Source organism: Suncus etruscus, chromosome 17, assembly GCF_024139225.1.
Source record: "Suncus etruscus isolate mSunEtr1 chromosome 17, mSunEtr1.pri.cur, whole genome shotgun sequence".
Classification (NCBI taxonomy): Eukaryota; Metazoa; Chordata; class Mammalia; order Eulipotyphla; family Soricidae; genus Suncus; species Suncus etruscus.
This window is the reverse complement of record NC_064864.1, coordinates 44,477,103-44,494,078: the sequence shown is the minus strand read 5'-3', so window position 1 is coordinate 44,494,078 and position 16,976 is coordinate 44,477,103. Positions and strand designations below refer to the sequence as shown.

Genomic DNA, 16,976 nt, shown 5'->3' with positions numbered 1-16,976 from the left:
CGGCACAGACAGCGGGGGCGGATCTACAGGCAGGCGGGCGGGCGGCGGGACGAGCGGACGGGCGGGCGGGGCGGAGGGCGGGGTTATGTACACGGGTTCGCCTTCTCACGAGACACACACCGTCTTTCTACAAAGCAGCAGCCTGTTGGGTTTTTGTTTTGCCTTTTTTTCTTTTTTTCCTTTTTGCAAAGACCATCATATTAAATAAACGTAGACTCTTTTTTCTTTTTCTTTTTTTTTGCGGGTCTGTTCAGTTCCTGCCGGAGGAGGAGGAGGAGAAGGCCAGAACCTGCGTGGGTGGGGAGTGGGCAGCCCCCCACGCCCCCACCCCACGCTTCGGCCCTGCCGCAGCACAGACGCCAGCTCCGAACCTGCTCCTTCCAGCAGCAGATTGGGGGGTAGCGGGCCTCAAGTCCCACTGCTGGGGAAGCCCCTCCGGCCTCAAGGACGCCGGCCCAGCGGCGGGCACCCCGCGCCTGCCCTAGGGGCGGCGTGTTAGGGCGGAGAGGAGCGGGCGGCAGGGCAAGGCAAAAACGCATGGGTAGGAGGAGGGGGCCAGGAGGCCGGCAGCTGGAGGAGACGCTGAGGTAGGGGCACTGAGAGTCTGGCCACTAGCTGACGTGCCTGATCCTGGGGGTCGGGCAGCGCAGGAGGTGGAGTCGGGGCCAGCTAGACGTCAGCCCTGTGGGTGCGGGCTGCAAGGGACCAACGGAGATCGCAAAGACCTCCTGACCCCACCCCGAGTCCCTGGAGCCCGATCCCCTCAGCCCCGCTCCATTCCACCTTGACAGGTGGCGGAGCGGGACAGTCCACTTTCCCTCGGACGGCTCGGCCGACGCTCGTCCTCCTTCGGCAGAAAATCGTTGGGTTCTTCGTTGTCCTTTTTGCCCAGTCCCTCCAGCGAAGCCTCCTCGCGCCCGAGCAGCCGAGGCGGGCAGCCCCGGGCCCAGGCCGCGCTGCTGTCCGAGCTGATTGTGTGTCACAGAAACGTGTCCCTCCGGCGGGCGGGCAGCCAGTGGCGAGCCAGGCCGGGCCAGAGGCGGGCGATGCGGCAGGGGCCGCTCCGGAGCCGGCGAGGCCGAGGCGGCGGCGGCGGGTGCAGCAGGCTCGGGCAGGGGGCCCGCTCCCTCTCGGCGTCGCGCGCGAGGTCCAGGCAGGCGGGGTCGGGGACGGCGGGCCCGGGCCTGAGTGTCCCGCCTCGGTCCGGCTTTGGGACGGCGTGGCGTGAAGGTTCTACCGGGCTTCTGGAGCGGGGTGGGGCTGGGCGGCGGCCGGAGGCATCGCTTGGCGTCGGTCCTCCCTCCCTCGGGGGTGGGCGGTCAGACGGGGACGATGTGGAGGCCGAAGCTGTCGGCCTGCAGCTTGATGTGGTCCCCGCGGTAACTAGTGGCGGTCATAGGCAGCGGCAGCAGCGGCAGGGGCGGAGCCCCGGGGGGCGGCACTATAATAATAAGGGGAACCTGGAAGTTAACACAGGAGAAGAATGGGCTGGGTGAGAGGACAAACAGGAGAACAAAAAAGGAAAGAAAAGCAAAGCAATGACTCCCCGGGGCTGTGTGGCCTGGGCCGGGCAGGCTGCCGTGGCCCTCACTTGCCAGATGCGGGGCTGGGGTGGGAGCGGCTCGTGCCCAAAACCCGACGGCGGGCCTAAGGGGTTAGCGCCGAGCTCGAGGCCGGCGTGGAGGCTTCCTGGGAGGGCTCAGGGAGATCAGGGGCGTCCTCTGACCCTCGTGGGGTCTCCGGGCCGGCGCCTAAGTCGCGACGAGGAGCGGGGCGGGCCTGGCGCCGGGAGCGGCTGCGTCGAGCCAGCCGGCCACGGCGCGCTGAGCCGCCTGCCAGCCAGGTGGCGTTACTCACTTAGTAAGGCGGGGTTGCTGAATCTCCAAGCCTCGTTGTAGGCCGTGTACTGGGGGTGGCTGTAGGGGTTGCCGGAGAACTCGCTCCCTGCCAGAGGGGAGGGGATGGAGGGGTTCAGACACGCGCCACGCCCCGGGGCCCGTCGCGTTCCGTGTGTTGCCACCCCGGGCCCAGGGTGCAGGCAGGCGCGGCGATGCCCACTGCAGCCCGCTAGCCCGCGGGGGAAGAGCCCGTGGTGACGGGGGCTGGGACAGAACCACCCGCGCCTCTTCCACGCAAGTGGGGGGACGTGTTAGACGGACAGCGCCGGTCTCGGCTCTTGGCGCCTCTTAGGGGTTCCATGCCACCTAAGGAGGTTTGCTCTGGCCCAGCGCTGCATAAGGCTCCAAGAGGGGCCTTGGGCCTCGGAGGCTTCGCTCTGCCAGGTGGAAGCGAGGAAGGGTAGCGAAGAAACACACCCCCCCCCGGGACACTTTGCCCCAGAAAGCTCTAGCTTTCTGGCCCCGGAGCTCGAGAGGGGGGTCGTGAGCAGGGCCACGCGCCCCTCTCGCCTCTCCCCGGAGAGATGCGCGACCCGGGCTGTGCGCGGAGGCAGGAGGCGGCGGGAAGCAGGTGGATGGACCGTCGCCCGCCGCCCGCCAGCCGCGAGCCGAGCCCCGTGGGCCGGGCGCCGACGGAAGCCATCTCCCTCCCTCCGCGGGAGAAAGGCCAGGTCTCCGGGTCTCCCCCTCGCCCTTTCTCCTGTGTGGTGACCCCAGACTGTTTACAGTGATCCCTAACCGCGGGTTAAGTAGAGGAGAAGGGGCCCCTGTAGGAGAGGGAGCTGGGGTGGGGGTGGGGGGTGCAGCCACTGGAAAGCCTGTTTATTGACGAGGAGGGAAAGCATGCGTGCAGCGGGATAATGAGCTTCTGAGCTCAACTGTGACCAAGAGGAACTGAGCTATCTCCTTCCCCATCGCTAATGAAACAAGTGTAATTTCCTCATCAGCACTAGATTCTGTTTAACGACTCCCCCCTTGCCACCACGAGCTCTCCTCGGCTCCCCTCATCCCCACCTCCTAGCAGACTGCCCCCCTCGCCCCCACCTCTCCTGCCTCCGCTTGCTCACTGCTGCCACCTTCCCAAGCACCTCTTTCACCCCCAAACCTGGGCAGAAACCCTTTTACCCACACTTCCAGCTATTTGCCTCCAGTTTCTCTGGACTCCCGAGACCCCTAGCCTACCAGATTCTTCAGCCCCCTGGTACCCCCTTCGTGGCTATTCTCCCTCCCCCAGACTGTACCCACCCAGGGCTGTCCCTGGGCAGATGATCCAGGGATGGACTAGTTCCCTATCTCTCCACCCCCCCCCCCCCTGGGAGTTAAGCTTTAGGGGGCACAGGAGACAGCAGCCCAGTTTAAGATGAGAGTATTTTTGGTGTTTATGCAAATAAGAGCTTCAACTCCTTTTGGCTTCAAGCTGGGCTTCCAATCTGGGGTGAAGGCTTGGAGAGAGGAAACCTCCAGATGCAGTCAGTAGACCCTACATGTGGCCTCCACGGCTCTGATCTGCACAGCTCAAAGCCAAAGAGAGGGTGGGTCAGGGCCCCCAAGGGGCAATGAGAGCCCAGATTTCCTCTGGAGAGGTGAGGAGAGCAGAGCTTTTCTCTCTGAATCTCATCTCCGCTTCCTGCTTCCCTCCCCCTTGCCTGCAGGACTAGTTTCCTCCTCTTTCTGGGCTGGGGTCTTTTCTATGGGTGGATACGGGTCTGGTGGTGGTGGGGACTTTGTATGAGTGATTGACAGGTCCCTGGAAATGGTTCTTGGCTCCAAGTTTCCATGGCAACCAAGGCAAGCTCTCCCAAGCAGTGTCAGAGGGTTGGTGAAGCTGGACCTGAGGGTGGGATTGAGCTCTCCTTAACCCGGACATGGGTACAGGTGGGTGGGTGGGTGGGTGGTTGGGTGGTGGAGAGGGTCTGACGGACAATGGGGTGCTTCCAGGGGCCATTTTTGCAAAATTTCTTCCTGGGTTGTTCCTAGGAGAGGCTGAGGGACTTAGAAGCTGAGCAGCCTCTACAGAAAGAGCAATGGTTAGCAGGGTGGGTAGAGGGGACTGGATACTGGGTCTCCCTGCTCCCTCTGACCTCAGTCTACTGACCTCTCAGCTCACCCACAATTTAGTTACCCCCCTTAAATTAGTGCAGCATTGTCACCTACCAGGCACCATTCCTGCCAGGGTGGAAGTGGGGTAGCTTCCCTGGCCAGTGGGGGGCACGTGAGGGGGGTAACCAGGTAGAGTGGTGCTTGCCATGTCGCGACCTGGAAAAACACAAAGGGGGAAGGAGGGGTGAGGACCAGAAGAGGGGGGCCTTCCTCTGTTCACCCCTGAGTATGTATGGAAGGGGCAGTTGGACAGTAAAGAATGCTGTGAAGACATATGGGGGTGCATGAGATTGAAGGGCCCTTGGGTGCCTTTCCCAGAATGTCTGCTCTATCAGCATGCCCCCCTGCACAGTGCTGTTTCTCTCTGGGCCTTTGTGTTGGCAGGTGGTGCGGGAGCGACATGGCCTGGTTTTCAGTCCTTCCTGTACAACCTCCGCTGGGGTCTCTCCAGCAGCCAAACAGAGCAAGTATCATCTTGCTCACCTCTCCCTTTCCTGATCACCCCTCTTCCTGCAGGCTGGAGGACTCCCTGACCCCCAGGAGCTAATGCAGTTCCCTGTCCTCCCAGAGGGGAGCTGCAGGTGCTTGACCTAAAGGTGGAAGAGCAAGAGGCATGGGTGGGCTGTTGGCTCTTAGTGAAGAAGATCCTTAAGGATGGTAGAAAACCATCCCTGAGATGAACTGGGAGCTCTGGGCTGATAGTGCCAGTGGATCAGCTTAAGGTTCAGTGAACAAATCCTGCACACACAGACACCCCACCTCAGGCAGCTGCAGGACTTCTGTCCCTGAGCTGGCAGCTTCCCATAGGAGGGGCCTGGAGTAAAGGCAAAGCAAGTCTATATTGGAGGATGATGCCCCCATGTCCACCGACAGCTTCTGCGAACTACAGCCCGGGAAGGCAAGTGGAGTAAGACACTCCTAGAACACTGTCTCTGTGACCCAGCTCCCTTCTCTTGATCCTGGTCCTACCTTTATACCCTGTGTGATCCCTCTCTTCCTCCCATACAGAGACAGAACTCAGAGTTCTACATTTCCAATTGAACATTTGCATCAGCTGTGCCACAGATACAGCAACTGCAATGGATCCAGTTTCTCTATCAGTACTGCCCATCAGACCAAGTGCCTGAAGCCAAACCCTTGACACAGCCCTTTCCCTCTACAATCAGTGAAGTCAGTGGTTAAGCACTGTCAAGCCTTTTTTAGCAATGTTAGTTCATAATGCCCTCTCATTTACCTCCAGTGCTCAGTTCCTGAGAATCTGCCCTGGGTTTGGCACACTTTTCTGTTTGTATGGCCTGCCACCATGTTCTACTTCTTCAGGCTTGGTTTATTCTTATGAAACATTGCTTTCATCAAAGCCCTTATCTGGTAAAACACCATCACTGATTCTCTGTGGTCTGTAGTTAGATTCTGAAATCTGCCATGGTTTTCAAGCTTCCATGGCATTCTTCCTCTCCTCCCTAGTCGCTTTCTCAGCTCTGACTGTTATACCTCCTAGGCTGTTTTCACTGTTTATGTGTTGGAAAACTCTGCTTTGGTCCTATTATTTTATTTCTAGAGTTTTTCTACTATACAGCTGCTCTCTTATCAACTTCTCTATGTCTGAGCCTTGTGGCTTGTCATATCATATTTCATAGAGTGTCATCCCTGTGGTCTCCTATCATGACTTGCTTCCTCAAACAGGACAGAACCAACCTCAGGGCAGGGCCCTGTCTTCTTTATCTTGCATAGTTGAGAACATGATAGATGTTCAATAAATACTCGTTGATTAATTCCCTATCACTCTATTGCACTGATAGTCAATTCCAGCTGGTAATGTTGTTTTCTGAGAGTTTAATATGCGTTGGCTTCCTTTAAAGAGGTCAAGACTTTGCCCAAATGTCAATGTTGGAATGTTTCTCTAAAAATAGCTTGGGTTGAATTTTTATAGGATGATGAACAATTTACAGCGAGAAGCTTATGGATTGTGATTTAACCTCCTCTTGTAATGAACAATTCATACCCTCATACCTCTCTGACTTGCACTTCCCCAAACTCAATAATAAATAACAGAGTAAACTATCAAGAGATGGTGTGTGACTCCTGGAGAGACAGAGAAGTCTGTACTAGTTTTATATGAGCTTTTTTCTTTCTACTTTTTTAAAAATATTTTTATTTATTTAAACATCTTGATTACAAATATGATTGTGATTAGGTTTCAGTCATGTAAAGAACACCCCCCATCTCCAGTGCAACATTCCTACCACCAATGTCCCAAATCTCCCTCCATCCTACCCCCTACAGGTTTTCCATTTTTCTACTTTTCTTGAAAATTAAAGATACAAAGTGTCTTTAACAGATGTGGACAATGACAATAAGATTGCTTGATTCAAAAAAAAAAGATTGCTTGATTCATAAAGAGACTAATAATATAACATTTATGGGTTAACAAAGGCCCAGGACAGAGTTAGGGAAGATGTGATACTCGGCATTTGGAAAGATATAGAAACTCTATTTGACCTGGTTCTGTGATCTCAATATCTGCAAAGCAGCCAGTAAAAAAAAGTTTACTTTCTTAATAAACAAATTTAAATTCACTTGTATTCTGATTTTCAGTTACATGGTTCCCACAGGCTGTCACACATGAATTCCTTGTAATCTATGGCTTTGTGACACAGTCCCCAAACCTTACTGCATGGGAATAGAGAACTTTGAAAGGCATATCCCCAGAATCTAGAGATTCCCCCATCTTCCCTATGCTTATTTCTACTGGTTTTCGCTCTTGCAGATGTTAAGGCCCATTTTCAGCATTGAGAAAGTTATCCACTAAATGGTGGCTTGAAAACACATTTTAAATTACTTTTTAAATGTGAAATTATTGGGAATGGAGTGATAGTACAGTGGGTAGGGTGCTTGTCTTGTACGTGACTAACCCAAGTTCTATCCCCAGCACAACATCTTGTCTCCCAAGGTCACTAGGAGTGATTCCTGAATGCAGAGCAAAAATTAACCCTTGGGGGCTGGAGAGATAGCGCAGCAGTAGGGCATTTGCCTTGCACGCAGCCAACCCAGGACAAAGGGTGGTTTGAATCTTGGCATCCCATATGGTCCCCAGAGCCAGCCAGGAGCGATTTCTGAGTGCAGAGCCAGGAGTAACCCCTGAGCGTCACCACTGGGTGTGACCTCCACAGGAAAAAAAAAAAAAAAAAAAAGAATTAACTCCTGAACACTACCAGAGTGTGGCACAAAAACAAATAAAAAACAACAAAAGAAAAATTGGAAGGAGGAACAGAGGCTAAGGGACTTGCCTCACATGTAGAGGTAAGATTGATGATGCCCAGCAATACACATGGCCCCTTGAGAACCACCAAGAGTAATGTCTGGACAGGGGGTAAGCTGTGAACCAAGTCAGGTGTAGCCCAATCCTCCCCCCAAGGAAAGTGCTTGCAGGCATTCTTAAAATGTGAGCAAAGAGGGCCCGGAGAGATAGCACAGCGGTGTTTGCCTTGCAAGCAGCCGATCCAGGACCAAAGGTGGTTGGTTCAAATTCCGGTGTCCCATATGGTCCCCCGTGCCTGCCAGGAGCTATTTCTGAGCAGACAGCCAGGAGTAACCCCTGAGCACTGCCGGGTATGGCCCCAAAACAAAAACAAACAAAAAAAAAATGTGAGCAAAGAGGCCTAAAATGAGGGAAAACCTCTCCAAAATTCTCCCTGCAGCTACCTGCTGCCACCACAGACTCAGAACATCAGTGTCGTTTCAAATAGGTGTCCTGTACAGAACTTGGGAGTCAACTAGGTATGTGGCATGGCATAAAAAGCATTTTCAGTGGCTTCATTCGTATACAGGGCCACCTGAAGAGCAGGAAAAAATTGACCAAACTCTTGTCAGAGCCATATATTTTTCTAGAACACTATAGTCAATAATGGAAAATGCGTACTGCAGGAAGTTTGCAAATTACAAAGACCATCATACTATTTGCCCAGCAGCGTCTTTGAGCAACTAAGAGAATGTGAATGGATAATGGGCTATATAGGGGTAAGGAAGAATTGACAGTGCAGAGAGTCTTGCATTACTGTAGATAGAGGGACAGATGAGCAGAGAGGCACTCTCAAACCTCAAGACACTACAGCCTCCTCCCTAAAAGAAACAAGAAGAAAGCACAGAAATGGGAGGAAACAGCTACATGGCAGGATTTACAGTTACAAATATATGAGCGCCATTATGTGAGAACTGGGAAGCAGTAGAAAAAAAAATGTTTTCTTTTACTCTTGATAATGCCAGTAACAGGTCAACTACACATAGATTCCTGAATACGTCAGACTCCTCATAGGCGGCTGAGCATTTCATATTAGAAACTTGCTTCTTGGGGGAATGGAGAAATAGCATGGAGATAAGGCATTTGCCTTGCATGCAGAAGGTCGGTGGTTCGAATCTTGGCATCCCATATGGTCCCTTGAGCCTGCCAGGAGCGATTTCTGAGCATAGGGCCAGGAGTAACCCCTGAGCGCTGCCAGGTGTGACCCAAAAACCAAAAAAAAAAAGAAACTTGCTTCTTAAAAGTCATAAAGATTTTTTTTGCCACACCCAGCAGCGTTCAGGGGTTACTCCTGGCTCTGCACTCAGAAATGGCTCCTGGCTCGGGGGACCATTTGGGATGCTGGGGATCGAACCTGGGTCCATCCCAAGTCAGTCACATGCAAAGCAAATGCCCTACTGCTGTGCTATTTCTCTGACACAAGATTTTTTTTTCCCCCATCCCACAGCCCAAGATTTTTTTAAATATGGAATGCTTCATGAATTTGTGTGTCATCCTTGCTCAGGGGCCATGCTAATCTCTGTATCATGCCAATTTTAGAATATGTGCTGCCGAAGCGAGCACAAGATTTTATTTATTTATTTTTAGTTTTTTGAGCCACACCCGGTGATGCTCAGGGGTTACTCCTGGCTATTCACTCAGAAATCGCTCCTGGCTTGGGGGACCATATGCAATGCTGGGGGATAGAACCACTGTCCTAGTTTAACCACATGCAAGGCAAATGGCCTACTGCTGTGCCACTGCTCTGGCCCCAAGATTTTATTTATTTATTTATTTATTTGTTTGTTTTTTGACCACATGTGATGAAACTCAAGGGTCACTCTGGACTCTGTACTCAAGAATTACTCTTTTTGTTTTATTTTTGGGTCACACCCGGCAGCGCTCAGGGGTTACTCCTGGTTCTATGCTCAGAAATTGCTCCTGGCAGGCTTGGGGGACCATATAGGATGCCAGGATTCAAATCACCATCCTTTGGCATGCAAGGCAAATGCCCTACCTCCATGCTATCTCTCTGGCCCCTCAAGAATTACTCTAGGTGGTGTTTGGGAGACCTATGAGATATTAGGGATCAAACCCAGGTCATCTGCTTGCAAGACTAGTGCCCTAGCTACTGTACTATCTCTCCAGCCCATAAATTATAAAGGTCTTAAAGATGAAAGAGACAATGAGATGAAGAATCTAACCACCTTTTTTTTTTTAAAGTTGGGAAAATGGCTCTTATATCACTATAGAGAGGGAGTTAATGCTAGTGGTCAAGTCATGTCTTAGATGGTATGAAGCCAGTTTACTCCTCAAAAAAATAAAATAAAATAAAATAAAAAGGAAAGGTGAAGTAATCACTTAGCAAGAAAAGTATGATGTTGTCTCTGCTGTCACTAAGGCTGGGCAAGAAAAACAGGACACAAAGAAAAAAATACTGATGCTGAAAGTCTGTAGTAAAACTCCATGGAGTGGAGTATTAATCTCCTTTGAGAGTTTTCTGGAAAACAAAGAGCCTCTTGGAGAAACAGTAGTAGTTGAGAATCTTAAAAGTCCCCAGAAGTGTTGGAAGCACTGTACTTGATGAGAATGCCTCCTCAGTTCAACTGCAGAAGTCCCTAAAGATTCTAAAGCCAATTTCTTCAGCAATCACTACATCTGAATCAGACAGTGCACTTTTGTCAGACATTCCTTACCAAATGGGCCAGAGCAAATCAATGGTTCTGGAGAATCTAAGTGCAGTTTCTCTTGCAAGTACAGAGAAAAGCAAAGGGAATGACTTTATTAAGAAATTAGAAAAATTTGTTAACCAGATAATTTATGCTACTTGGTCAGGCTCCAGGGTCAAGCCAGGTGTATACCTATACCTGGACTAGCTAGCACCCACCGACAGCTACACTCTGCCAGGCACTGTCCAAAATGTGTCTGAAGTAATTTATTTTTAGCTTTTATTATTTAAACTTTTTCATTCCCAGCCCCTAAGTAAGACTTTACTTAGGGAAATAGAAAGGAAGGGATAGTAAGGTTGGGAAGCTCCCAACCAAGTATTGGTCTCCTAATCATGCATTCCTTCATGAGCTCACTTAGTTTTCATAGCAATCTTTGTAACTCATGTGCTTATCATCTCTATTTGATAAGAAAGCAGCTGAAACTCAGAGAGGCTAAGGATTAGGTCCAAGATTTTGCAGCTAGGGGCCAGAGTGATAATATAGCAGATAAGATGCTTGCCTTGTATGACGTACCCCATATGATGCCCAAGCCTCCCATGAGCATAGTGCCAGGAATAATTCCTGAGCACTATTGGGTGTTGCCCCCAAAAAACAACAAAAACAAATGTGCAGCTAGTTGGTGCCAGAACCCGTAAAACAGAAAAACAGGAATTTTTTGTGAATTGAGGCCAGAATAAAAGCTCAAATACTATTGGCCCAGAAAATAGATATCTGGTATTCAATCCAGGAAAACAACCTGGGATTCTGCTAGACAAATCCCATTACAGGACACTTTGTCACATCATTTCCTTTTTTTCTGTCACATCATTTTCATACATGTTTCAGCTTCTTTCATTTTCTACAGGAGGGGTTTTAAGTGGGGTTCTTTGATCCCAGAGCACTGCACAGACATGCTTCAGGGAGTCTGCACTGGGAAGCAATATATAAAATATGATAGATACATGCATGTAATGTCTAGATGGCTTTATCTTAAAAGTATTCATGGCGGGGCCCGGAGAGATAGCACAGTGGCATTTGCCTTGCAAGCAGCTGATCCAGGACCAAAGATGATTGGTTCGAATCCCAGTGTCCCATTTGGTCCCCCGTGCCTGCCAGGAGCTATTTCTGAGCAGACAGCCAGGAGAAAACCCTGAGCACCACCGGGTGTGGCCCAAAAACCAAGAAAAAAAAAAGTATTTATGACTCAGGGGCTAGAGTGATAGTACAGCAGTTAAGACATTTGCCTTGCACATGGCTGACCCACATGCAGTTCCTGATCCATATGGTGCCCTGAGCCCACCAGGAGTGGTCCCTGAGCACAGAGCCTGGAGTAAGACCTGAGAACTATTAGATGTGGCCCCAAATTAACAACAAAAACATGTTTTTATGATTCAAAGATTAAGCACTGTTTATAAAAGACTCCCCCAAAGTCTTTGTGTTTTATATAAAAAAACACTGATTTGTTTGAAATTACTTGAATTGTACCAATAAACAACATCATACAACACACATACACACACACACACACACACACACACACACACACACAGCGTTATCTCAAGTTAAGGGAAATGCAAACCTTCAGTGATCAGGGAAATAATAAAAGAGAAGCTGCCACAACAGCAGAGGCCGCTGCTAGTGATCGTCCCAACATTGGCACTTAAAGGACATAGATTTATATGACAAAAGTCAATGAGTTCAGAGATGCTTTTCCTCAGCATCTTTCTCTGAAAATGAGCACTTTTGCTCTCTATTTGACACTCGGGAGAACCCTACGGCCAGAAAACATAACTCTTGCTTTACTATCCTATCCTCAAGTTTTTGTCTGCTTATCAGAAGGTAGCAAAAAAATGAAGATATTAGATTTCCTCAAGGTTGGCACTCTGGGCCTGCCTTTGACACGAACATTTATAATCCTGAAAAATGACAGGTATTAAACGCATAATTCCACGCACATTTACATCTCTGGTGCCCATTTGGTTCACCAAGAACCAACGCAGACACCAAGAGACACTGAAAGCCCACCCCACACCCCACCCCAAATCTCTAAGAGATGCTATCTAAGGAGGAAGAGAGTTTTTTCTTATTTAATATGGTTCCTTACTTTCCGAAATACAAGCCACCTTAAAAGATTCCTCTTGGGGCAGAGAGCCCCTTGCTGTCGGGCCCCCAACCTTGCCTGCTCTTCCCCACTGAGGGAACTGTGCCCCAGCTCAGAGTGGCTGCTCTGGCACCTGCCGACAACTAGATCTTTGCGTCCTAGGCAGAGATGCTGATGTGATGCTGTCTGTAACTGTATGTCTGGGGTGAGGTTTACACCTCGACAGCCAATCCACTGGACTCAATCTGTTCTAGGTTTCCACCTCATCTCCTCCCAGCTTCCCGGCCTGCTGCCCTGAGCTGTTGAAGAAGAGGTGGGTGTCGTCGTCTTTCTGGCCTAGAAATCAAGGAGAAGGCTGTCCCGGATGGAGCTGCAGCTTCGGGGCTCTGGGGGAAAGTCTAGAGCAAGCTGGGAAAGAATCACATTTGCAAAGACCTCTCTTCTTGTACAAAGTGGGTTTTGCAGAGGCGGACAGAGGTTCAGCGCTAAGGGCCTGCACCCCCATCCAACCTTCCTCTTCTTTTACTTGACCTTTTCTGATTCCATCCGCACTTCGCAAATGCGGGTTGGAATTGGGCAAATGGCCAGAGGCTGGGTCCAGCCAGGCTCAACGTTGGCTGAGAACGAGCCCCCACGCTGGGTGGGCAGAGGTTAAGCCTGTTTGCACTGCCTCCCGATCCTTCAGGGCTCCCAGTTCCTCTCGGGCTTTATTTCCTTCTCTGAGAGCACTGAACTGTCAGCTCTAATCCTTCCGAAAGCGCAGCGTTTTTCAGGCGCTCTGTGTAAGTGAAACCCTAATCCCAAGGAAAACGGCCACTTAAGCTGCTGGGGCATTAGGCTGCGCGCGCGCCTGCGGCAGGATTTCCTCCTCCCGCCCGCCAGCCCAGCGCGCCACCGCGGGAGGAGAGGCAGGATTCCAGGTTGAAGGCACGCAAAGCCCTCCGCGAGGAACAATAGTGGCAGGGCTCACCTCCAAAGCTCGGGCTGCAAAGGCGCTGGCTTCTTTGTCCTGAGGCTACAGCTATTAGTGGAGGAAGGAAGGATTCTGATCCCCCTGCCAGGGACTGGGGCTTGCCTGCCTGTCTACCTGTCACGGATTGTGGGGGTGGGTTGGTGTTGCTCATCCAGGTGGCTTTGAGACCACCAAGACACTTTCGAACCCAACCTTTGGTCCCAATCCACATGCATTGGGACTCCTCGATTTAGGATTTCTGGCCATTCATAGTTGGTTTTTCTTCACCAGTCTTTCCTTCTTAGAAAGTGCTTAGTCGTAGAGCACTTGTGAGGCCCTGGGTTCCATCCCAGCACTGGAAGAAATAAAAGAACCTCCCAAATAAATAAACAAAACAACACAACAACCAACTAACCAAACAAACAAAACCACCAAAAGACTATGTATGGGTCAAGGCTCTAGTTCAAAGGAACTATGCACTTGAAAACTTCAAGTTTGATTCCTGGCACTGCTTGGTCTCCAAGTTGCACAGAACAGGGAGTAACTCTTGACCACCACTGGGGGTGCTCCCTCCAGAAAAGAAAGTGCCCAATAAAGAGATAAGGAATTTAAAGCCAGCACATCTTCTTTTGGCTAATGCTTATTGGGGATGCCCGTAGTGGCTGAAAGGGTTCATAAAACTACTCTATAACTAGTCAGTCAGGAAAGCAGTGCCCAAAGTTTTGTCCATGGCAGTGCTTTGTAGCTTGAGTTCACTACTCAATGCCCTTGACATAAAAACCATTGAGTTCTTCACAATGCTAGGGAACAAACAAGTGGCCTCACACATGCATGCCAAGTGCACTACCACTAACCTTCGTTCCCTTTCTCTCAAACATATATTAGTTAAAATTCAGACTGATCCTTCCTCCTGGCTTCCTAAGTCATTCCTGCTGTAGAGGAAATGGTGCTTCTTGTTGGCACTCTCAGCTTGGGGTTTGGTGACTGGAGAGAAGAGAGGAGAGCCAAGGTAATCGATCACAGTGGAGCTTAGCTAGGACTACATAACTACACCCTGCTAGATGTCCCTGGGGACCCTTCATATTTCCTAATCCTTCCCATGACTCTCCTTTTCTTTGCAGCTCCATTGCTAGACCAGGCCCTCTGTATGAGGCTCCCTGCAGGAAAGAACTGACAGGATAGCCAATGGGGCTGGGCCAATTGGGGTGATGCTGTTTCATTCTGCTCAAATTTGACCTGACTTCCCCATCCTAGAATGGATTACTGTCCCTTCTTTTCAATATCCTTTCCCTCTAGAGGTGGAAGAGATAAAGGAGCAGTGAAAGAGACCGGAGCCAATGATTCCTTAGGATGCAGGCCTGGGTGCCCACATTATCTGTCAATGTCTCATTGCTATGGAAATGCCCTCATAATTAAATCAGAGTCAGGTCTGGGGCAGCAGATCCTCAGGGATAGATCTGGGGTCCTCAGAGAAGCTTGAGGAGGGTAGCCTCAGTTCCCTGGGCCTTCCCAGACTCCACAAAGCATAGGGGTCCTGGGTGCTGAGGACTGTCCTCTGCCTGGTTCAGCCTCACCTTGAAGAGCTCTCCTTTAAAGTTGGAGAGGAACTCTGACATTTGTACCCTAAATTCCTCTCACTAATTAGGGCTTTGAGCCCACAGACAAGGTTAGGAGACTCCCAGCCTTCTTCAGAAACATTTCTCAGCCTTTATTGCATCGTTCCCCCCCCCCCCCCCCCAAGGCTAGACAAGGACTAAACTGGTGTTTTTATGAAGGGAAATGCAGTGCATTGAGAGGGGGTTGTTTACTACAGGAAAGAAGCAGTTCCTAAGGGTTCTCAGAACTTGCTGAGCAGCAGGAGGAGGATCCAGGGCCCACACCTCCATCTGCTAAAGGCCATTTTTATCAGCCATAGTTGTGGACAAGAAGTCTGAGCTCCTGCCTGTGTTCTCAAAACTCTCTCTGTGCTCCAGGCCTCTGGAACCCTGGGGCCAACCCTTGTTCTCAGCTTTGAACATTGCCTTCCCAGGCGCCAGGACTTCTGCTGAATTTGCAGCTTCCTCTGCTTCTACTCTTTCTTGGCCATCTCCCTCTCGGGCAGCCTCCACATCAGCATCTTAGCGAGAGACTCCTTGCAAGCAGCTATCTCGAGGCACCAAGCAATGTTTCCCTCAAGATCTTAGAAAATAAAAAAAAAAGTGACTCACTTTCTCTCCTACCCCAGACCCCAGGAAGGGGGAGGAGGAAAACTAAAGACTTTCTGTCTTGTCCCTTGTCTCCAACAATTTAGATTTATCCAAAGAAGAGATTCTGTGCTAGACTCAACTGCCTGCGGGGGGGGGGGGGGGGGGGGAGGGGGGCGGTTCTGCTTTAAGTTCTGCTTTCAGCTCCTACTATCTTCCTGTCAGCCCCGGACCTTAAAGTGATAAGCCAAAAGCACAGGCTTTATTGTCATCCTTTCTTGGTTTCTATTATCTGCCCACTTGCTAAACCAAGATAAGCAAGGGATGCTCTGTGATACAAAACACATGGATATTTGTCTTGAATCGTTCTAGAATATGAAACAGGATTACTTTAGAAATGCATTTGAGGGGCCGGTGAGGTGGTGCTAGAGGTAAGGTGTCTGCCTTGCAAGTGCTAGCCAAGGAAGGACTGTGGTTCGATCCCCTGGCGTCCCATATGGTTCCCCCAAGCTGGGGGCAATTTCTGAGCGCTTAGCCAGGAGTAACCCCTGAGCATCAAACAGGTGTGGCCCCCCCCAAAAAAACAAAAACAAAAAACAAAAAAAAGGGGCCCGGAGAGATAGCACAGCGGCGTTTGCCTTGCAAGCAGCCGATCCAGAACCAAAGGTGGTTGGTTCGAATCCCGGTGTCCCATATGGTCCCCCGTGCATGCCAGGAGCTATTTCTGAGCACACAGCCAGGAGTAACCCCTGAGCACCGCCGGGTGTGGCCCCAAAACCAAAAAAACAAAAAAAGAAAGAAATGCATTTGAATTGTCCTAATATCTCCAGGTTTTTGTTTTTTATTTTGGCTTTTGGTTTTGGGCCACACTGGGTGACACTCAGGAGTTACTCCTGGCTATGCACTCAGAAGTCACTCCTGGCTTGGGGAGCATATGGAATGATGGGGGATTGAACTGCGGTTCGTCCTAGGTCAGCCATGTGCAAGGCAAACGCCCTATCTCTGCGCCACCGCTCCAGTCCCTATCTCCAGTTTCTGGGGGTGGGGGGGCTGTCCTATTTATTGTTTCTGCATAGTCTTTCTCCCTCATGATGTTATTTTAGGTGCATAGTTGTTTCTTCTTCTTCTTCTTCTTCTTCTTCTTCTTCTTCTTCTTCTTCTTCTTCTTCTTCTTCTTCTTCTTCTTCTTTTTTTGTGGTTTTTGGGTCACACCCAGCAGTGCTCAGGGGTTATTCCTGGCTCCAGGCTCAGAAATTGCTCCTGGCAGGCACGGGGGACCATATGGGATGCCGGGATTCGAACCGATGACCTCCTGCATGAAAGGCAAACGCCTTACCTCCATGCTATCTCTCTGGCCCCTCATAAGGTCTTCTTTAGTGGTGACATGGTTGCGGGGATCTCCAATCATGAAGTGTGGAAGATCTTTCCTGAGATTTGCTCTTGTTCCTGCTGAGGTGTCAAAGTAGCTCTTTATACTACATATATATTTATTTATTTACTTATGGGTTTGGGGGTAAGCTCTGGTGATACTCAGAGCTTACTCCTGGCTCTGTGCTCAGAGATCACTCCTGGAGATGTTCAAGGAACTGTATGGGCTACAAGACAAGAGCCCTATACAATATTTTCTTTCTCTTTTGGGGGGTACATCTGGTGGTGCTCAGGTATTACTCCTGGCTCTTCACTCGGGATCATTCCATGGGCTCAGATGACTATCTGGGATGCCAGGAATTGAACTGGTTCTGCTGTGTGAAGGCAAG

At 50.3% G+C, this 16,976-nt stretch overlaps 1 protein-coding gene and 1 non-coding gene across 8 annotated transcripts in view; both read right to left on the bottom strand.

The window, feature by feature from the left end:
* Positions 1-262: 262 nt before the first annotated feature.
* The window catches only part of PAX2 (paired box 2), an 85,869-nt gene continuing 69,155 nt past the window's right edge, over positions 263-16,976 (bottom strand). For 4 of the 7 annotated variants that reach the window (XM_049790886.1, XM_049764287.1, XM_049790887.1 and 1 more), the window contains 3 exons: positions 4,053-4,154; positions 1,858-1,944; positions 263-1,460 (listed from right to left, as the gene is read on the bottom strand). In XM_049790886.1, coding sequence (XP_049646843.1) covers positions 1,384-1,460; positions 1,858-1,944; positions 4,053-4,154 — 266 coding nt within the window. In that variant the 3' untranslated portion in view covers positions 263-1,383. Of the gene's footprint in view, positions 1,461-1,857; positions 1,945-3,816; positions 3,909-4,052; positions 4,155-16,976 lie in introns of those variants that run through there. The other 3 variants (XM_049764289.1, XM_049764286.1, XM_049764290.1) reach the window with 2 other exon arrangements.
* On the bottom strand, positions 8,756-8,859 carry LOC125995417 (U6 spliceosomal RNA). The gene has a single exon (XR_007490952.1). It is a non-coding gene; the product is annotated as a U6 spliceosomal RNA (small nuclear RNA).